General features: G+C 34.1%; 1 protein-coding gene across 2 annotated transcripts in view; it reads right to left on the bottom strand.

Moving 5' to 3' along the window:
* LOC145303565 (m7GpppN-mRNA hydrolase NUDT17-like) overlaps positions 1 to 23,408 on the bottom strand; it is a 34,660-nt gene that overhangs the window by 5,558 nt on the left and 5,694 nt on the right. Inside the window, exons 2-6 of one of the 2 annotated variants that reach the window (XM_080145076.1) lie at positions 21,777 to 21,896; positions 16,091 to 16,268; positions 12,472 to 12,497; positions 2,544 to 2,645; positions 986 to 1,227 (exon numbers count right to left, since the gene is read on the bottom strand). In XM_080145076.1, coding sequence (XP_080001202.1) covers positions 986 to 1,227; positions 2,544 to 2,645; positions 12,472 to 12,497; positions 16,091 to 16,268; positions 21,777 to 21,821 — 593 coding nt within the window. In that variant the 5' untranslated portion in view covers positions 21,822 to 21,896. The remainder of the gene's footprint in view (positions 1 to 985; positions 1,228 to 2,543; positions 2,646 to 12,471; positions 12,498 to 16,090; positions 16,269 to 21,776; positions 21,897 to 23,408) is intronic. The other variant, XM_080145077.1, reaches the window with a different exon arrangement.

Raw genomic sequence — 23,408 nt, 5'->3', positions numbered from 1 at the left:
GGTATCATGAACACTGCTAGTGTTTTGGTGCTTTTACACAGTCATTTCTACAGTTTTCTCATCATTTAAATATGTGGCTGATTTCACGATTGGATAAACCAAAAAGGTGGAGATTAATGAAGTACTGACAATCACTAAGAGAAATGTGAGGCACATGGACTAAATGTTACATTGTATAATCTGAAACAACAACAATTACGATTAGAGAGGAAAAATTATAGAGGGATAAAAAGCGAATCAAATGAGGTATAGATTGTTTAAACAGTTACATTCAATTTAGCTTAAATTTGTGGTCTTTGAAAAAAATGATAGGTGCGAACATTCTTTTTTGTGCCACTGTGTGTGTATATATATATATATATATATATATATATAATGACAGGTGTTTCATTCCATAAAAGGAATGTGCCAGACTAACAGTTAGCCTGGCGAATTCTTTTAGTAGAAAGAAACAAGCGCTTTTGTAACTCACTTACTATAAGTATGTATTTTGAGACTATTAAATATATATGCACACAAATGCTTATAAATTTGCAGCATATTATGGTTTGTTCTTAAAATGAAAACGTTTTTTTTATGTGAAAAAAAATAAAATTAACGTCTTTTTCATTAGTAAAAAGCATAAACATGCTTTATTAATTTTGTTTTAATGCAAAAATCATAGTTTTAAGATTGAGGGAAATAATAAAAAAATTTAATGCATTTTTTATTATTTTTATAAAAATAATTTATAAAATGCAAAGATCAGCTTTTATAAAAATAAAAACTAAAAAGACAGCCATAAATATAATCATGTTAGTAGTAGTTGAAAATCTATTAAAATTTGTAAATATTTCTTCTTATTACTAGTTATTGACTGTTCAACAGATCTTGCTTGCTAAGACTTCACACATGACGTCATTTTTCAGTGCAAGGAGCCTAAATCTATATTTATGTAGGTTATGATTTGTGCCTCATCTAAAAAATAACAAAAAAGGAAACTAACGTTAAATATGATGGGAGATTAGGTTGATGCCTTTCTGTTGTATTTGTTTGTTCTTCATCAGATGCCACAATAGCAGAAACAACTGCCTTGTCTAGCCAGACACAAGCATCCACCTCATTTGGTTCTATCTGGAGCTGAGCAGATACGGCCTCAGAGCTGAGATCTTTCAGTCGGCCATGAAGGTAGGTCACAACATGATGTCGTTTGGGATCTCCATGGTTCAATTTGGCAGGATACACAGACTAGAAACAAAAGAATAATAATAATATTAATAATAACTAGCAGAATCCGTGGAAATTCCACGGTAGTTGAAAATTAAAAAAAACACACATCAGTAACAAACATCTTATCACATAATCAAGTAATTACAATGAGGTTGGACCATGTACGATTACAAATCACAAAGTTCTGGATCTTCAGGCCCTGGTATCTCTGCTGATACAATTGCACCAACTTGATGAACTGTTCTGATCTTATCTTGATCTCGCAACTCTATGATCATGTGCCAATGTCGTAGGCCTCTTTTTTGAAATTCAATAACATAAACATTTGCAAATAGTATTCCCAATACATGTCTGTCACACATTCATTAAGATCTGCAACAGTTTTTTTTTTTACATGGGGCTCACCAATTATCAAGGCCCGGAAGCCACTCGAGGATAAGTGTTATTGAGTGTGTAGTAGTCAATGGGATAATATCGTAATAATAGTTAGTAATGGAAAATTGTTGAATATACTAATTCAGATAAAGTCTTGCTGAACTCTGACAGCACGGGCAAAGTAAAAGGCATTATATGCTCAGTTGATTATTCAATGATTATTTTTGTGGTTACAAGTGAAACAAGTTGTTGATATAACTGAGTTGAACTGTTGGTGTGTGATGACATCATGTAGCATAAAAAAACGGAATCCCACATGTTATTCGTTGCTGGATGTCTGGTCACATCGGTCCCCAGTTTTTTTTTGGTTTTTTTTTCTCTGCTGATTTTATCTTTCCTGACTTTGATTCTCTCTGATCTCTCTTGGGGACTTCTGAGCCACCAACTGTCATCCACTGTCCCAAATTGTAAACTACCGGCCACTGTCGTCAACTCAAGACTATCTATAAAACTCGCTTCCACTCCTAAACTGTCCATAAACTAACTCTAAATGTACTAACATCTGTCCAGTCTTTTGTTCTAATTACTCTTACAGCTTGATTAACAATCCTATTTTAGATTGCTTTTGTGTACCTTGGTAAGCAACTTCCTCCCCATTGATTTTCAACTAACTTCACTTTCTATACCATTGTTCTATTGATAAACTTATTTCCTCTCTTTGTAATAGTTTATACCTTTTAGCTTAAATCACTTCCTAACACTTTGAGAAGGACATTGATAGTATCATACAATCAACTACTAAAATGTTTAAATACTTAAAGACAGGATTTAAGGGATCCTTAGAGCAAAAATGAAAAAAAAAGGAAAGAAATATATTGAAGTGGAACAGTGTACTTGAAACAGAATAAGGGGTTTTAATAACGTAAAGCTGACACTGTATTTTGCAAGGTTTTACTTACCTCCCAAAATGCCATTAAGTTCAACTTTTCACCAATGCATTGTTTAGGTAACACTTCAAATCCTGTCTCCTCCCTGAATTCGCGAAGACCTGCTTCAGTGAGCTGGAATATAAAATGGATATGAACAGTCAAATTGTTGCAATATTCAGTCTGAAAAATGTTTAGATTATTTTTATTAGATCAAAACATAACAAAAATATTTAAAAAAAACGACTTTGTAATCTAGTGGGTGAAGTCCTTTTCTTCTTCTTAAAACCTTTTTTCTCACAGAAGAGACTTTTCGAGTCTATCTCTGCTCTATCATTATTTTCATGGCATGTGTACATAAAACTAAATGCAAATTTTATGAAAATTTACTTTCTACATGGTAGCTTTCAAGTCCAATATAAACAAATTCTTGCTGGTCTGTTCTCTTAAATAATCAAATTCTACCCAATTTCTACCACTAACTCGATCATGACAATATTGTCTCACTGATTACCTGACACTCATTAACCCTTATTCTTGAGTGGTCTTTGGGCCTTGATAAGCGGTGACTCCCTTGTAATAATAATAATAATACTAAAAACAACTAGTTAAGTGATAATCTTATATCATAAATGTAATGTTTCTGTTATATCTCTCTCCAAGGCTATAACCGAGAAAAAAGAAACCTAGTACACGATAAACAAAAAGCTTTTGGAACTAAAATTCCATTATTTTATTTTCTGATGAGGCACCACTTATGAAGGCTAAAAACCACTCAAGGGTAAGGGTTAATAAGATGGATAGATATATTGATAATTAAATAATGATGACTGCTATGGGCTAACTTTAAATCACATACCACTCACTAAAACCAGCCGACCCAGAAAACAGCAATCCTTCCCCCTTTGTAAAAACCTCACTAATAAGATATAAGAACTAAATTATAAAATAGGGGCTAGCAAGAATTACTGAAAATTCCTAATCTTCATTGATAACAAAGCCTTGTATCAAAACAAAAGTGAACACAATTTCAAAGGATAAAAATTTCATAGGCAATTCAATAATCTATATATTAATACGATAGCATGTCTGTTATTTTCTGTGTCACGCTTACATCTGGGTCGTTTAATTGTTATGTACTTTCATTTCTTGTCATAAATAATTTTACCGAGAATTCTCCATAAGTTTTGGTTTCGGTTTCGATTATAGCTGAAGGAACTCATGTTATATATATATATACATATGTTTTTTTTCATAATTTTTTATTTCAGTTTCGATTCAAGCTTAATGCACCCAAGTCATATGGATATATTTTTTATTTTTGAAATCGCAACTTTATAATATATAAAAATCGATAGAACATTTAACTCTGTAATATATATGAAATCTGCAAGAATTAAAATATCATATTTAAGCGTACTTAACGACCGGCTTTGCCAGGCGTTTGTGCTAGCTTAGATAAATACTTTTACAGTTTTAACAAAAAAACTACATTAATATCAGAGCGTCTCCATTTACACTGAACATCTACAGAATGCCAACATCTATATATTACATATGAATGAGTCCCCTGTGGAATTTCCACAGGTCCGGCTAGTGATAATTATTTTTGAATCTTAGTGCTTAATTTGTGAAAAGCTTTGATAAAATTTACTCTAAACAAAAAACAAAGTGTTTGATTGTTATGAATAATCAAATAAAATTGGTTTTAACTTTGGCATTTTTAATTATCAAAAATAACAAACTTATGTGTCACATGTTTTCTTTTCATTTTCTAATATACTAGACATACCCGTAACTCATTGGGTCACAACAACTGCCACTATTTATTCTACATGCAAAGATTTCTGGTATTACATCTTGCAATATTACAAAAAATAAATCTATTTACTTCAGTATTATTATTCTCATATATTAGTAGTAATATTTTATTCTTATATAGAAGTAAAGAGACAGATTATTTTGCCATCTAATTTACATATGTAAATGGTGTAGAAACAAAGAAAGAGTTACTTTTTTTCTAAATGCCCATCAAAACATTTACATGCTGTAATTTCTTTGGAAGACATCCACAGCCTCTATAAAGGAGAATGGCCAACCTAAAAGAGCTTGCTTCTTCTGTGGAAACTCATGGCATCTCTGACAGCTATGCCTTACGTATAATACTATACGTGTAGGAAATGTAAAAAAACGGACATTGGGCTAAGGTATGTAAATCTTCCTCTTCTACTGCTGCTGCATTATACGACCCTGACTCGCTCTCGCCTAGTCTCGCCTGACTAGGTACAGAAGCAAAAGATATTACGTTCGCTAAATGTAAAATAAATGGACATTTTGTGAATGCAATGGTAGAATCTGGTAGCATGGGAACATTTATCAGCAAAAATACCATAAAAAAACTGAAACTCTTCACGATTCGATAAAAAAAAATAAAAAATAATCCTTACCAACACGCCAAAATTATTGGTGAAACCATTGTAGACATTGCTCTAAAAAAATAAGACCCATCCCGGCATGACAGTGGAAGTGATTAAGGTTTTCTTTATCGACATAATTATCGGGAAAGACATCCTAAAAAAATACAAAAGAGTGACTCTAAAATTCGATGGTCTTGAGGATGAACTTGTTATTGGAACTATTAACAAGAATAACTCTTTTCCATCTATAAACATCCCTCCCTCTCCTCTCTTTTCTTACCTTTCTCCACGTACAACTCCCATTGCCACTAAATCACATCGTCACACGATTGCTGACAACAAATTCATAATGGAGGAAACTGTTAGGAAGTTGAGAGAAGGCATAATAGAGTCCTTGTTGTCTCCTTGCATAGAATGAGCATCCAGTTCCGTAAGTCTAGTGACCTCCAACGAAAATCACAAACAAAAGAAAAATGGTTGTTGACTACAGTGATATCATAAATCATAAATAAATTTATGGAACTGGATGCTTATCCTATGCCTAACATCAATAAAATGATTGATGACATAGTGCGGTATAGTATCTGAAGTCTGCCTAGCACCAAATACTGATAAGTCACATTGATCAGAAATACACAGCTTTTGAAGTAAGCTGTAAACTTTACCAATTCACTCGCCTCCCTTTTTGACATTACTAATGGAGTACGTGCATTCTAAAGATTCATTGATGACATCATAGATAAGGAAACCTAACAGATACTTTTGTGTACGTAAAGAACATCACAATATGTGGAAGAAATAAAAAATTAACACAATCTTCAAAGATTCTATGATGTAGCGAAAAGATATATTACCCTGAATGAAAGAAAAAGCATTATTTTGCCTACTACAATCACTCTACTTAGATACACTATACAAAACAACCAAATTGCTCCCAACTACCAAAGACTGAAACCACTTCTCGAAATGCCACCATCTCAAAAACAAGTAGTCGAAATATTTTCGTACTATAGCAAGTTTATTCCAAACTTCTCTGACAAGATACTATTGCTCAATCATAACAAGGAATTTCCACTGCCTCAATCTGTTTTTAACTCTTTTCAGACTTTGAAAAAATGACATAAAAAACGCTACTCTAATAACAGTTGACCTAGATAAAGTATTTGAAGTAGAGATGGATGCAAGTAATTACAGCATAGCTGTTACATTAAATCAACAAGGTTGACCTGTTGCATTCTTTTCACGGGCGTTGGACATGAATGAAATTAAATATCATGCTGTCTTAAAAGGAAGCTGCTGTGATCATTGAAGCTCTTTGAAAGTGGCGCCACTTTTACTTGGCAGACACTTCAAAGTGATTATAGATCAAAAGAGGATTAGTTTTATATTTGACAATTTAGTAGAAAATTAAAAATTAAAAATGGCAAAATATGTCAATGGCACGTTGAACTGTCACAGTTCAATTTCAGTATTGTCTACCGTCCAGGAATGTAAAATACAGCTGTTGACACATCCTCTCACATCTCAGCTCTCACATTTTGCAAGACCTACATGATTTGCATATTCGATTATGCTATCCTGGTGTTACACAGCTCTGCCACTTTATCAGAACGAGGAATCTTCCTTCTCTTTAGACCAGATAAAAAGCATAACCAACTCCTGCTCCTCCTGCCAGCATCTGAAAGCCCAAATTTGTCTGTAGTAAAAAGGGAACACATCGATTTTAAAGGCCAATTACCTTCCTAACCTCCTTACTATAATTGATGAGTATTCTCATTTTCCGTTTGTTTTTTCCTATAAGGACAAGACAAGCAAAACAATCATCCGTTGTCTAAATCAGTTATTTTCAATTTTTGGGATGGCTGATATGATACATACTGACTGGGCTGCTGACTTCCTTGTGTGAGAAATTAGAGATTTCTTACATGGAAAAAGTATTGCTACCTCTAACACAAGTAGATACAGACCTGAATGGAATGGACAGGTTGAGAAACTGAATGGCACTTTATGGAAGACCATTCAAGTAACCTTACACTCTAGCAATATGAAGCTGGAAAGACGTATTACCTGATGCCCTCCACTCAATTAGATTGTTACTCTGCACTCCACATGAAAGACTATTTAAATACAGCCGTAAATCCTCCTCCAGGACTTTGATTGCTTCTTAGACAAAACAAATAGATAATATAGACAATAAGTAAAAACATTGAGATATATATATATATATATATATTAAAGTTTTTAAAAGGATAAGTGGAGTCATTAAAATTTGGGGGAAGATCGATGCAGGAAGAAAAAAAAATAGATACTAAAAATAGTCAAAAGACTATTCGACTAAAATAAAAAAAGAACCTTGAGGTACCTTTCATCCGACCGTTGTCAAGAAATCATGTCGGCACCAATTAAAATAAAATAATTTATGCAATTGAAAAGTGGAGGCGAAGAGAGGGGGGAAACCAAAAAAAAAAAATTATAAAACTACACGGGGTGAATTAAATGAGGAATGAATAACCCGTGATATATCGTCCACATTTCAGAACCTGGGACAAAATTAAAAAAAAAAAATGCAAATAAGTGCAGAAACAACAAATAATGACGCAATGTAGGCATTTTTTTTTTGTCCTTCCCGTTGAATCAAAGCTCTTTAACAGATCTAATTTATGTGACAGCTCCTTTTGCCTACAGAGCAATGGTTTACGCATGAGTACAGTTATGGCCTCCAAAATATTGAGATGTTGTTTAGAATGGGCCTTGTGTACAATGCGAAAACAGCCATCCGAATACGCTTCACCACATTATATATATATATATATATATATATATATATCAATGTTTTTACTTATTACTTGTTTATATTATCTATTGTTTATAATTAATGGTTCTCATATCATATTAAATTCTATACTAGGTCTACTTAATAATTGGTTGTTCCAAAGCATATGTGCTGCTTCTTTAAGTCGTCTTACTCCCCACCATTCCGCTCTGTCTATAATGTTTACTTGTCCCATGATGGTAAATGGTTTCCCTTTTCTTTCCAGATATGGTCAGCTATACCTGACTTTTCAGTCTCTCCACGTACTATGGCTTTTCGATGTTCTTCTAACCGTACTTTCAACGGACGACACGTTTCACCTCTGTATAGTTTTCCACATTTACATAGGATTTCATATACACAGTTCTTAGTCATGATTTTTTCTGTAGGGGTCTTGACTCTCACAAGCTGTTTCTGGAGAGTTAATCACTCCTAAATACTGTCCTAATGTCATATGGATTACATATTCGTTGAAGAAGACAAGCCTTTCATATATGGTATACAAACTGTGGTGAGTTTCTGAGTGATGTCCTTTTGTGTTTGGTCCAGATTTCTTAGAACTGATGTCATGCTCTCTGAATAGTTATTTCGGTGGAGGTTTTCTTTTAAACTGTCCATCTCCTTTTGATATGCACGCCTTGATATGACACACCATAGGCTCATAAGAGTAGTGGTCGATGGACAAAAATCGGAGGCCTGCAATATAAATGCTGGAGTCCCTCAGGGGTCAATCCTGGGCCCAACTCTCTTCCTGATCTACATCAATGACCTCCCTAAACACATACTTAAATCATTCGTTGACATCTTTGCTGATGACACGACCATCTATGGCAACACATCAAAGGCTGTAAATGACAAAGTTCTCTCTGATTCTCTCTCCTCTGATCTCGAGCGCGTGGTTCAGTGGGGGAAGACGTGGCTGGTTACCTTTAATGCATCCAAAACCAAACTCCTATCCTTACATCATCAACGCTCTGATCCCCATCTGGCATCAATTGTGATGGATGGCTCTCATCTGGGTGAGGCCCCGTGTTTTGACAAGCTTCTAGGTTTGACCTTTACTCCTGATCTGAAATGGAACATGTATATCAAGTCTGTTGCCAAGATCGCTGGAAAGATGGTGGGATCCTTCTACCGCTCCAGAAGATATCTCACTACTGATGCAATTCTCTATCTATATAAAAGCCAAGTATGTCCAAGGATGGAATACTGTTGCCATATCTGGGCAGGAGCTGCTAAAAACAGCCTATCCTGCCTTGACAGAGTACAAAATAGACTTCGTGGCTTAGTGGGGGATGCCCTTTTCTCTACCCTGCAACCTCTCTCCCACAGAAGAGACGTTGCGAGTCTATCCTTGTTTTATCGTTATTTCCATGGCAGGTGCTCGTCTGAGCTCCAATCTCTGGTCCCCCCCTCGCCAATCTTTCACGAAGAACACCCGTCTAGCTGAATCCACTGTGAAAAATTTCCCCCACTCTTTATCTGCCTAAATCAAAATGTGGATTCCATGAACAAAGCTTCTTTCTTAGAACTGCACGCCTGTGGAACTCTGTTCCGTCTGCCTGCTTCCCACTGGAATACAACTTAGATGTCTTCAAGTCCAACATTAACAAATTCCTAATGAACCGCCCCCTTAAGTAAACACTTCATCAAATCTCCACACTAATGTAATGTACTTGCAATAACCCTTATCCCTGAGTGGCTTCCGGGCCTTGATAATTGGTGATCACTGTGTAAAAAAAACAAAAAAAACAATAGAAGATCAAGCCATGGTGACAAATGCTCCTCTTGATATGCACTGCTTTTACTACGTATTGCATTTGCTCAGTGTTGTAGGCAATGGATGATTCCTTTCTTTACATTATATCAATGGTGGGAGTTGAAGTTTAGGTATTGTCCAGTAAAAGTTGGTTTTCGGTATACAGATGACATAAACCCCTGACCAATGCTGGTTATCAACACATCTAGGAACAATAATTTGTTATGTTCTTTTCCATCATGAATTGTATAGTTGGAAGGATCGAGTTCACATAGTCTCGCAATGTTTGAACACCTCATCTCCAAATTTCAGAAATGTCATCTACCCATTAGTTTAGGAGTGAATCCTCTACATATAAATACTTGTATATTAATATTTATGCACATTTTACCTGTGTACCAGCATTACTTGGTGGAAATATCGCAGAGTCAGAACAGCTACTGTGACCCCACCCTGAAAACGAAACAATCTTTGGTTATCTAGTGTATTATCATATGTGAGATGTAAATTACTGACTATGGATAAACAGCTAAAATAATATTAACACAGAACACAAGTAGATGGCAGTAGTTGCTGGTGGTAGTTATTCTCGGCTCAAGAAAATTGCGGGTACAGGTAGCAATGGCCAAAATGGAAGCATCTGGATTCCACCATCTTGCAAAGTCTGGCAGTGGTAGCTAGTGGTATCCACTGGCTATCATATTTGGCAATTATTGTTGTTTTTGGGCAGTTATCTGTGTTAACTGAGGAATAGTGATTTTTTTAGGAGGTTACTGTTAGTTGATGCCAATAGCGGACCCTGGCAGACACCGTCAGTTATTGCTGTATTGAGGCGGTTACTTCTAAGCATTAGTTTCTTTAACAACTCTTTGTCACAATTGCCATGACTGATGTAGAGTTTACTGCGTTTGTAATGTTATATTGCAACATGTGGTTTGTAAGTATGCAGAATACAGACTGCAAAGACAAAGAGGATGAAAGATTTGCATGTTCTCACACACAGATTAATATGTGATTCGGTAGAAGCACACCTGAATGTCTTAACTCATGAAACGATATATACATTCGATGATATGAACACTGTTTGAGTATGAGACTTCTGTTTCCACCTAAACCTTTTTCCTGCAAATTATAAACTGTTCTATTTGCGATGTCAATGTAACAAGATGTTATTTTTCTCACCTTGTCTCTAGCAACGGCTTTGCTTAACGACAGGAAACTCAGACTTTATTCCATTTCTATAGTTCATATATGTGGAACTATTTTATATTTGTTTCCATAATTCTTTCTCATGTTATGTGTTCATCAAATAGTTTGAATAAAACTGATCTAAAATTGTAGAGAAGTTTGTCCTTTCAACCAAAACAGTGACTCTTTTCTTCATATGAAACAAGGCCATAAGAATGGATACAGATGCAGTAACTCTGCTACAAAATGGCTATCTCGACATTCTTCTTCCAAACTTCAACAGCAGACTTGAATATGTTGGATTCCCAGGAAGAGAAGCATTTGATGGCTTGCACACATGCAAATGGATTCCATGTGTGGAATGCAGAACTTTGCATCATTGTCTATTGAAGTGTATAATTTGACCCAGAAATATGTGAGAGGATATTGGTTAAAGAATTTGAGACAATAGACAATGGGAAATATTAAACCTTCCAGGAAGAAAGAATGTTTATATAAATCAATATAAACAGAAAGTGGGGCAGTCGATCAAAGAGAAAGAAAAGCTGACACATTTTCTTCATCACCAACATTCACACTAACCCCATGTGCTTTCAGGTGTTAAAACATTAGTTTTAACTTTAAATCCAAAACTGCTTGTCGGTGTGAAATAAAAAGAAAATATTATTTTATAGATCAGCTGTGTTGTGTTTTACTTACTGTCAGTGTGTATATATCATAGACCAGTAACAAAATTAGATTTAGTAATTATATCGACTGAAAATCACATTTGAATGACCGACTGCAACGAATATATAACAAATGGATTTGTAGAAAGGCGATATCATTTAAAAAAGTAAATTACTGGCAAACTCTTATTCTATCATTTCATCAGCTTTATTTTACAGCATCATTTAACAGAAAATAAAGGTTATGAAAAGATTTGACGTCAAATATTAGGTAAGGGTTCCAAGCTAATGGTGAGTTGAACAGGGTGTATTAACGATGCAGCCGTTTTTGTTGATGTCTTTAATTCAGTTAGCTTATGGGAAAACTATAAATAGTTCAACGAATGTACATTCAACACAAAGTGTTTATATTGGATAATAAATCACATCACTACCCTTACAAACATAAGCTTACATATAAAATCTATCAAAATATAACTGCTATAGTTTAAATATACTCTCTATTAGACAAGGTCACAAAAAAAACATCTTTAATAGATCTTAACACTCAACCGAACTCAACCCCCTATCCCATTGCTGAAATGTAGCATCCTTGTGCTCGTTTACTTTAAAGAAGTGTGCCTCAATGAAGTCATAGTACTGGTGCCTCTTCAATGTAAATACTCATCCCTAACCCAGCAAGCAGTAAAATCCCATGCTTTTACATTAAAGGTTTCCCAGTGCTGGAGAGACTTCTACTGTGAAAGTTTCTCCCCTGGAACTAGTAGACTTTGGAATCTCCTCCCTGTTTTCTGCTTTCCTGACTGTACTAGTATGCAGAAATTTTAATGTAATGTGAACAGACATTCTGCTGTGCAACTTCCTACTTAAAATGTCCCTGTAGGCATGGTGCCTTATTTACAGTAATACTTTACATCTTAGTGCCAATGGGCCTTGTCTGGGGTAAATATGTTTAAAAAAAAAAATTGCAACAATGATAGGAAATAAGATACATGCTTGAATTTTAGTTACAGAAGTTTTTTGCTTTGGGTTTTTTTATTTAATTTCCGATGCACATTGTTGAAGAACTTGATTGCATTACTTACTGTTTCTTTAATTTAATTCTGTAATTACTTACTGTTTCTTCATGTTCTAGATGGCCGCCTGCAAGTAAATATTAGACAAAAGTAAAAGATTTCTCTATATTTTATTGATGAGAAATTTTCATTATTATTCACACAAATATTTATATGAAATAATGTCTGTGTCAGTGCAATTACAAAAGGAATAAAAGATAGAAAAAACGTATAAATTGGTATAGAAAACAGAAAAAAAAAATGAAAATCGATTCGTTTTCTCAATTCCACAATTACTTTAAATGGAAACATTTCACAGTTTTTTTACTTGCTATTTTTTGTGTGACTGGATATATACGTACATACATACATAAATATATATATATATATATATATATATAAATATATATATATATATATATATATATTTATGTATGTATTGGACATTTGATGAAGTTATTTGCAAGCACTGATCCCATGGGCTGGAGGTTTGAATTGCCAACTATCAACACGATGATTGTAGGTTAAATTCCTGGCTAGGGAAAGGTGCTGGTTTAACCACACTGATGACAGTGAAACAATACTGTATGTGGATGACTCTCTCTCTCTCTCTCTATATATATATATATATATATATATATATATATAATATAATCATGTTGACACACCTGTTCTGACCAGATCACCGAAGTTAAGTAATGATGAGTGGCCAGTAGCAGATAGTTGACCATTTTGGAATGCTAGACATTGTATATACACACCGAGACATATAAATTTCCAGCTTCGTATCTAGGTACATGGTTAATTTACTCTAAGAGATGCATTCTCAGTTTTAGTTCGGACATGCATCTAAGAGAATGAAAAAGTTTGATGTAAAAACCTGAGATCTACTCTCTGGTCTATCTTGTGGCAACCATTGCACTGACCGAGATTAGCAGTTGTTCCAGCAAAATCAAGTAAATATTTTTTCATTTCATTTTTTTTGCATCGAATCTTCAGCAATCGGGCAGTCCCATCTTTTACAAAAGGGGTGAAAGGTGACAACATAAGTATGAACCTGAAATTGTCTCAACATATTATTATTATATAGATATCACACCGAAAAATGGTGTCTGTACTGCAACTACTCCAGCTAAATTTTACATGTATGAAGTGGAAGGCATTGATGAAGCTTAGGGATATATGAAAAAGGAGATATGAGTCTAGCAGAAGAGTTAATAAATGGGAAACAGATACGGTTATAGATCATCTCAAACAGTTTACACGGATGGGTTGTTTATTATGTTAGCAATTTCTGCTTGCATTTGTTACATCTTGACAATACACATTATCGGTTTAATAAGCACTTAAAATGATCAAAAGACAAAGTATAATCTTTAGCGAATTTATTAAACAAACTGACATATTAATATCAATGAAAAGACATTGGATGTATAATGATTAAAGCTTGTGATGGAGACACTTTTTTTTTGTCTATCTTCCAAAGTGCCATGGCTACTCTCAACAAGGGCCATAAATCTGGCTTCTTTTAGTGCAAGGGACATAACTCTTCTTTTTTAATGTTCTTTTCTGGGTCTCCTAAATTGTATCCTCATGTGGTGAGTAGTTCTGAAGAAAGTGAAATTGCAGCATCGAGTGTGATGGTGTATGAGGCCGGCCACTTGGTCAATGATAACCTTGATTATTATCGCATCAATAAAAGTCAACAGGTCTCAACAGAACCATGTCAAGAAACGACTGAACCTGTTATATTACATCTCTGAATAAGCCACAGATGAAAGTGGTTGCTTTGAAGTTACTACATGAATGGAGTGTATTGAGGAGAGCCTTTCCCTAGTGTAAGTGACATGATCGCTTTTACTATACATGGACGCCTCTTTTGTTATGTGATTATGGGCGATGCAGTTTGTTAAGGGACTACATCCACTGCCATGAAAGCAGGGAATTGTTTAAATCCAGAGCAAGGAGTATGAAGCAAGAAAATGATTGACAATGGAGATGATGACCGAAAAGTTTCACCTATGCGGTTTTCAAGGTCTTGTACCTGCACTTTTGATTTGATGCTACCAGATTGGGCTGTCTGAAGACATCGGTTTCCTGGTCTAAAATTCACCAAATATTGATGCTATTGTTTATTTTTCCTTTTCCTTTGCAAAAATTCATCATGCTCTGCAAGTCTCAAAGCAAAAACATCAATTTTTCTCTGCAAAACGATTAAACTAAACACCATGAATAAATATTTGAAAATATAAAGAAGTTGAAACATAAAAACTTTTACCAATTTCCAACATTAAATAACTTGAAAAGGTTGATATTCTGTAAATAAAACAACTAAACCAAACTCTATGAATAAATATTTGAAAATATAAAGAACTTCAAACAAATAATTTTTTACTAAAATAACTGAAGTTGGAATTGAATAATTCAAAAAGAGTTGATATGCTGTAAAATAAACAAACAACCTGGACTTCTGAGAGTTTGTAATCTATATAATATGCTGAGACATTTCATGTTTGTATGTTATCACCTTTCACACTTATTTAAAACAATGTGATCGTCCAATCAGCAAAAATGATGATTAGTGATAAAAAAATCCGACTTTACACATTTTAAAATAAATTGTTCCAAAATCGAATTTTATAATTCCATGAACTTCATTTGAAAAAGTAACATTCATTTTGGTTGATTTGAAGAATATTTAGTTAAGAATTATATGTCCTACTGATCTTTTTATATGCCTGTGGAACATGAACACTAACACGAGAGCTGTAAAGAAAATCTCAAGAAGTTGAAATGGAATGTGTAAAAAAAGTATTGACTGTGAATTATATCACAAATGAAGTAATGCGTACAACTGCGATCCTACACAAAAACCCATTTACTCATAATGGACTCTTCTAATTATTATAAAAATCGTGATTTTAATACTGTCATGAGGAATTACTGCAACACAAGGCGAGATTACAGACTGTCTAACTAATAGTCAGAAAATACCAACAACCTTTCTTTGTATTCACTTTCTTATACAATATATTCTTTTCTACCTAAACCCATTGTTTGAGTCTTTCTTCACGACCCTTTTCTAGGGTCACAACAGAAACGTTTTAAACAAATTCTATCTTAAAAAAAAAAAGACTTTGATGGTATAGGTATGTGATGAAAGCCAGTACTCTAGCAAAAACAATTCTCCAGGGGACAATGTAGGGTGGAAGCTACAAGAAGAGAAAGAAATGGACAACATTGTGAAGTAGACGAGAGAGAGCTTTGTCATAATACAAACCTTTGCCCTTGACCGACAGAGATGGAGGTAACTGGTAACTGGTGTAATGTTCAGCAATGCAGTGGAGGACTTAAGACCCAAAAGGTTTAAGGGACTCTTGAATCATTAATGATTTTTATAGTAATAAGACAATATTTATTGTTTTTAAAAAAATTGATTATTACAATGTTTAAAAAAGAAGAGGCATGTTCATTATATTTATTTAAAGAATATTCTGCTGGAAATGACTTTAAAAAAATTTGAATGGAGAAATATTTTCTTTTTTAATAGTATTGACCCTGACAGGCACTTATTAATTCAAAAGAAATATTATTATTAACAACAAATTATATAAATTGATGTAGAAAACATCGTGATATATCCATGGGATCTTGCTAGTATGGATAAAAACAGGTACTTACCTGGTGGTACCCAGAGTCCAGGAAATATACGTAGATGCTTGGCTCTGCGTGAAAGTAAGACTTTATTGTCCATACTCTCTAAAATGACAGCTACTCCAACATCGATGCCACGATTTAGGACCTCATTTGGAAGTAAGACACTTGTCGTCAACGAATGAATAGGACAGAAAGAGGGATGCTGTTGAAAATGGAAGACAAGAAATGATGAGAATCAATTTAAAAACTAAACTCCATCAGTTCTATATTTTTAGCTTGATAAATATACTGGAGTTGTTTCACGTTTTTAATAAAATTTTGGTGAGTATTTTCACAATTTACGAAGGAAAGACAATACCTCAAGTATGTGTATGCAGTGTGATAATGTATGGAAATGGAGTCTGTACAGTGTTATGTGATGATCTCAAAAGAAGATTAAATATAAACTGTATAGGAAGATGCGTGAAGAACAGGAGACTGCTGATTTGGTTACATTGAAAGAATGAATGAAAACTTTTGGATTAGTAGATGTAGAAGAGTTGGATTTGCAGGATTGGTTGAGAGGGGAAAGTCAAAGAAAAACATGGGAGGAATTGATAAAGATGGATTTGAGAGGGATGAATAAAGGTCTAACATAAATGGGTTAATTTTAAAAAAACTAACCCATGTCAGCATTTCTAATACATTTTAAACCAAATATGATGATGATCCTGAGGATAGATTTAAATTGTTACAAAGGAAAAATTCTATGGTGCTCATGTTTATTGTTTCAGAGCCTTTAAAAAATAACCCATGTCAAAGGCGATTTCTACTCAAGAGAAAAGAGATAAAAATCACTAAACATCAGATATTTTTGCAATGTTATTCAAACACATTTAATAATAATTTGAATGGCTAACATACTAATATAAAATTCGCTTTGCTTTTATGAAAAATCTAATTATATCCGACCAACACTGCCACCCTCAAATTTCTTTGTTGGTTTATAGTATTTGCATGTGGAGATCTTCACACTGATTATCAAGGTTAAATTTGTGATAGATATTTTGACAGCCACCCCCACTACCAAAATTGGGTGTCTATTCCAAAAGCCTTTCTTAACATGAGGAGGATGGGGGTTGGGTAACAACAACACCAACAACAACAACCGTACTTTAATTTTTCCATAAGAGGGAGGAGGCATGTTTACATCAGGAAACGTCAGTTAACGGGTCCTGCTAGTTTTTACTAATATGTCAGCATTATGTCTGCTGTCATATCATTTAAAAGAAAGGCCATAGATATTCAGAACAGTTTTTTTGCAATGTCGGCACATGTAGCTGATAGCTTTCAAGGAGACAGTCTGGCACGCCTGGAGTCAGATCTTGGTTGCTGTTTGAGTCAGTGTCATGCAAAACCGAAATTGGCAATGAGGGAAGTGCATCACTGAAGGTCTTCTTTCAGACATTCATAAGAATGTATTGCATGATAAATGTATTGTGTTTCATAGTGGATGTTCAGAAAAGAAATGTTCATGAAAGTTCCATATGGTTTTTGATACTGAAAGAGAGAAAAGAAAGTTCATTGCTGTGATCGTAGTCAGACGAGTTCTTACTGTGGGTGTTTTACAGAAGAGCGGTCAGGGCAGGGATTAGAGCTCAGTATCTACTGTGGACATAACAATGCACTAAAAACAGGTTATCAGCATCACTTTGTGAAAGACTGTGCAGGGACAAGAAGAGATCATTCTCCATTAGATTGCAAAGTTAATTTTGTAGTTTGTCAAAACAAGAAAGAATGCTCTGAATAGCACCTCTTCAGATATGACAGCAGTGCTCTATTCTAGGGTGAATCTGGCTTTTATACAGGTAAAGGATTGCATTTGTAGTCTGGTACTTTCTAGAGTGTAAGAATGATTCAACCATTTTTCTACCAACCTTAGCAACAGATTTGGTGTCTCATTTTGAGTCTGAGGTGAACATCAGTGGAATGCAAATTTATCAAAGAAAGGGGTTTCCATGAGGAGAAAGCAATTCATTTTGACTGGGGGGAAGTGAGGGTCTGAGCATTGGTGGTGAAAAGAGAAAAGCTTGGTTCATGAGGTGTTAAAAGTAACAAGCCATTTTTCCAACCATTGCAATACTTTCTCCTTGTCAGAGATGAGAGAGTCAGAAAGATGTGCAGAATCCAACATCAAAAATCCTGATATATAGAAAAATTTTTTGCAATGTAGTTATTGAATTATTATGAATTAAGAAAACATTAAATCTTAATGCAAGGCAGATAATTTTACTCACTTGATCTTGAAAGATTTTGAAAAAGTTATTTTTCAAAATCTTTCAATGAATCAGTTTAATGGAGTTGTGTAATTTTTGAATTTTGAGCGATTATCGAGATCCCACGTGATCTTCTAATGTCAGCCATCTTTTTTTTCTCTCGCTCTAACTTCACAGAGTTGATACTATAGAAATGTGAGATCCATATTAGTAGTAAACGGAAAAATTTTGCATGGGAAGAAAACAAAATCTCTTTTATTACAACGACAGAAAGATTTAATTGGAAGAACGTATGATGATGTCCACGCGAAGAAAAGAAGGTTCACAGATCAGTCAACAGTTATCTTCATGTGAAGATCATCATTGCTGAAGCATCCATCAAACAGAGACATTACTTTCCGACTGTGATTCCCAAAGGGGCTGAAGAAGTTCTTCAAGGGACAGATGAAATTAGTATGTCCTGCAAGCTGGTTGGTCAATGTGTAGCCAAATCACTTAGCAGATATTTCTCCATGCAAGAAAATAAGTCCTAGACTAAGACTGCTACAACACTATCAGTGTATTAAGCTTAACAAAAAAAAAAAAAAAAAACGGTTTAAAAAACACAAAAAAACTGATCCAAGTAAACAGAAGAGTAATACATCTTGCCTTTGGTAATAGTCGTTTGTTGTGGATTTATATTTTTTGTGCTGTTAACTAGTTAAACATACCTAATTGTTAATCTTATTCAGAAAAAACTTTGAAAATATTACGCATTTTTAGACATTTTTGAATTGAAGAAAAGAAATAATAAAAGAAAAGAATTAAGGTTAAGAGAAGATTGACTGAACTTATTTGCATAATTGACAGAGCTTCACCACATGCTTGAAAACAAAATTCCACCACTTACCATGATCTCAGGCCAATCTTTCAGCTATCAGGAGAGGCATGCAAATCTAAATCATTATCTAATCAGCATGTCTCTTTGACAATCGTCCTCTGGATCTTTTTTTAATGAAATCTTTGTGATATGATTTCTTTACATAGCTGAAGTCTGGCAGCATGGCCACTTTTTTTAATAACGTTGTTGATGGAGCTGTTAATATAAGGTATTTTTTCTGAAATTTGCATTTGCAAAGTTACTCCAAGGAAACATTCTATTTCGAAGCCATTGAGCTTTCGCTCATGTTCTGCCATTATAGTCCATGTAACATAATACACTAATAGAAATTATCAAAGTGTTAATAAATGATGGCACAAAGATAATGCCCTGAACCAAAAGTAATTATGTCAGAATTTATTAAAAATTATAAATTGGATAAAAAAACTTGTATTTTTATTAAAAATTCAATTTTTAATGATTAAAAAAAAAAAAAACAGTAAGAATTTGATTTTTCATAAATTTTACAAATGAACATGTTTTTCACAGTGATAATACATAGTTTCAAATTTACTGAAAATTTGTCCTTTAGTCCTCATATTCCACGAGTGATGTTTCTGACAAGGGGAAAATAATTGCTGTTTTCTGAGTCAGAATTCATACAACTCACACATAATTGTCTAGTTTTGGCATCCTAGAAATATTTTTTGTTCTTTATATCAAGTGGTTTCATGTATTATCTGCCACAAATTTAACCTTGATAATTGCTGTGAGGATCTCCACATGCAAATACTATAAACCAACAAAGAAATTTGGGGGTGGCAGTGTCGGTCGGATATAATTAGATTTTTCTACCTATGCATACTAATCTGGCGGCCAGTAATTTAAAGTGCATAATACAGGGCTTTATATTGTGAAAACTATCTGCATCCGCCAAATATAAATGAAATTTTAAGCAGCATATCGGAAAATCTATAAAAGTCGTCATTTTAAAAGAAAGTCTGTAGCTGGATCTATAATCAAACATGCCCCTCTCATAAAAAACAATAAAGTACAGTTGTTGTTGCTGCCCAACTCTCAACCTTCTTATGTTAAGAATGCCAGTGTTAAGAATGGCTCTCGGAATATACACTTCATCCTGTGAGTTTGAGGGAGGTTGTCAAAATATTTGCTTCAAATTTAACTTTGATAATTGCTGTAAGGACCCTGACACACAAATACTATGAATCAAAAGAAAAAAAAGCCGTCATTTTAAAGAAAATATTAATGTTATGTTTCAGGGTTTTTTTTTAATTTTTTGGGGGGGGAGGGGGGATATCTGCGTGATGTTAATGTGTGCATAGGTACAGAAAAAATATAAATAAAAACATATAAAAAAAGGAAATGGCCTGTTATAAAACAAACTAAAAGAAAAACAAAAAAAGCATTGCTGCCGTTTTATTAAGGAGATTCAAAAGCAAAAAAAAACAACAATGCTATCTATAAATGTTATGTTTTTGTTTCAAGGATTGCCTTTTGTAAGGTGGAGGTAGTTGTGTGGTAATAATAGGTGTGCAGTTAACTGTGAGCATTTAAGTATGTAAATATATGATTAGGAGCTGTTAATATTTTTGTATTTGGTTATATATTCATAGAACTATTGCTTTGTGTAGAGAGAGCTGCCATATTTATAAAGATCTCATGCATTCGTTTTTGTAATAAGGTGTGTAATCAGGAATAATCGATTTTTCAGCTCTCAGCCAATTAGAATTGCCGGAATTTTAGAAGGGAGAAATTAGTTTTTTGGAATCAGGAAATAGAAAACTAAATGTCTATGAGTGTATCATCCAGTTACGAAGGGTACCAGGACAATATAGTTATAATGTGTATATTTCTTTCAAGTCTTGATTGGAGGAGGTAGGTGGATTTATAATGCTGAATACTTAACAAGGAGGCATCAAATACCATTTTCTGAGTTTTTTGTATAACTCGAACCTCGCTCTTCCCAGTCCATTAGCAAACACTTTAAATTTTATGCTAAATGAGCTAAATTACATAATGGGCTGGTTCAGAGTTAATACCTTTTAAATAAAAATTTTTGATTAATTAATGGGGATCTTGCATATTTACAAATACAAGTGACTTCCGTTTTGAAACTCAACAGAAGTAAACAACGTCACTTAATCTGAATACCCCAATGAAAATGTTGGTGAAAACATAATAATATCCAGAAACTGATTATTTTTATTACAATATGTTTATTTACAGCAAAATATTTACAGCAAAAAAATATACTGGTAGTAAGATATTTTTTTAATATGAATTGATTTAAATAAATGTAAAAGAAAATAAATTAATGTTTGCTTAACATGATTAAAAAAAAGATGAAATTTTCATATCTAATAATTTAAATTAATGAAAAGAAAATGTACATTTATCCGCTACATAATAAAAACGAATCCAATAGATGATATTGCTGAAAAAAAAAATTCAGTAAAGTAATATAATATAGTGGGTGCCTCAAATTAAATAACATTGCTTACGTTCGACGAGTTTCAAAACTGGAAGTCGTTTAGATTGGTGAATATGCAAGGTCGCCTCATTTATATATACTGACCTTTAGTATGAGTGGTGTTGTATGAGGGTCTATCTCATTTGTCATAACAAAACAGTTATCTTGCAAGTAGCCTTGAACCGAAGTAGTCAACCCGGATTCACCAAAATAATCTAAAATACACTGAAAAAAAAGTATATATAGATATATATACATACTAGCATGGGTGTCCGGCGTTTCCCGGGTGTTTGGAGGTGTGTGTTGAGCAAAAAAAAAAAAGTGATAGTAGGAACCTGTACCGCGAAGGCTCGAACTCGTACCGTGAAGGAGAAAAAAAATGGGGGAAAAAAACATGACGTCTTTGCTGTTATGACCACCACCAAACCAGAACTGACATAGGTTTAAATTAAGGCTAGACAATCGAAAAGAGGGGATGACTTTCGAAAATATCGGTGAAAAAAGCGATCCCTCCCTGTAGAAAAGTGCCATGTTGAGAGTGAAGAAATTAATGTTTTTAGCTAATTTTTCGGTATTTGTCGTCTGAAGGGTCGAGCTTCAAAACAGTACTGATTTTGTGAAAATCAGTCGCCTCTGCCAAATGTTTTAGGCAGACATGCAAACATACGTACATACATTTATATATTAGTAGCTAAAATTTTCGACCCCTATTATGACCCCTTGACATTTATTGTTTTGGGCTCAAATCAAGTAATTAAGTTAGATACATGTCCAAGGAACCTATATCTAAAATTTCAACTGTTTATATCCAAAATTGGCGGAGGAGTTTGGTAGAATTCTCAAAGGTCAAATCGTTGAACTTTGACCTCTTAACAGCCAGATTTATGGCCGAAAATGGATTACAAAGATTTTCCCAAATCTCAGTACCCTGCATATCAAATTTCAAGTCTGTAGACTGAAAATTTAGAGTTATTGTGTCCGGAAATGTACACAGACAGACACACACACACACTTTCACTTTTATATATAGATAGATATACACAGACTGTTGCAGCAAATCATGCACATAAAAAAAAAACGGAATAAGAAATAAAAATACAAAGACCCAAAATTTTATTTGGAAACAGTTACAAACTACATTATTTTTCAATGTAAGCGCTGACAGAGGAGAAAACCATCACAAGACAGGGGAAAATGAGTTACACACTTTGGCGACCATGGTTGTCTCTAATAAAGAACGTGATGGCATTCTTTAGAGACTCAACTGCGTTGTGAGCATACTTGTTGCTTTTGATCTCAATCATACCCGGGAAGAAGAAATAGTCAAAGGGATAGCAGTTGGGTGAGGAGGGCTGCCATAAGTTCAGCAATCAGTGGTGAAGAACCTTGTTGAGCAGCCACACCTGGGTCGTCTTGGTCTTGTGTACACAAGCTGACTCCCGTTGGAAGATGTAGAAGCGTCTGGTGGCGATTTCATCAATCCAGGATTTACCATACTCCTTATCACTTCTTAGTAAATCTAAGCAGTGACTCTCAGGCTCTTTTGAAAGAAAAATAGAGGCATGATAATCCCCTCACTGAAGATGATGTCAAAAGCATAATGGAAACGAGAAAACTTTGCATGCTTCATAACGGGAACCTCTTCGGTGTCTTTGCAGATCAACTTATTATTCTGCCTGTTTATGATTTGATCCTGATTGTCAGAGAAGAACCTCAGTATCCTGAGTCATACATATA

This window comes from Euprymna scolopes, chromosome 19 (genome assembly GCF_053919585.1).
Source record: "Euprymna scolopes isolate OS-2025 chromosome 19, ASM5391958v1, whole genome shotgun sequence".
NCBI lineage: Eukaryota > Metazoa > Mollusca > Cephalopoda > Sepiida > Sepiolidae > Euprymna > Euprymna scolopes.
Note: the sequence above shows the minus strand (reverse complement) of the source record. Positions and strands in the feature narration are given on the sequence as shown.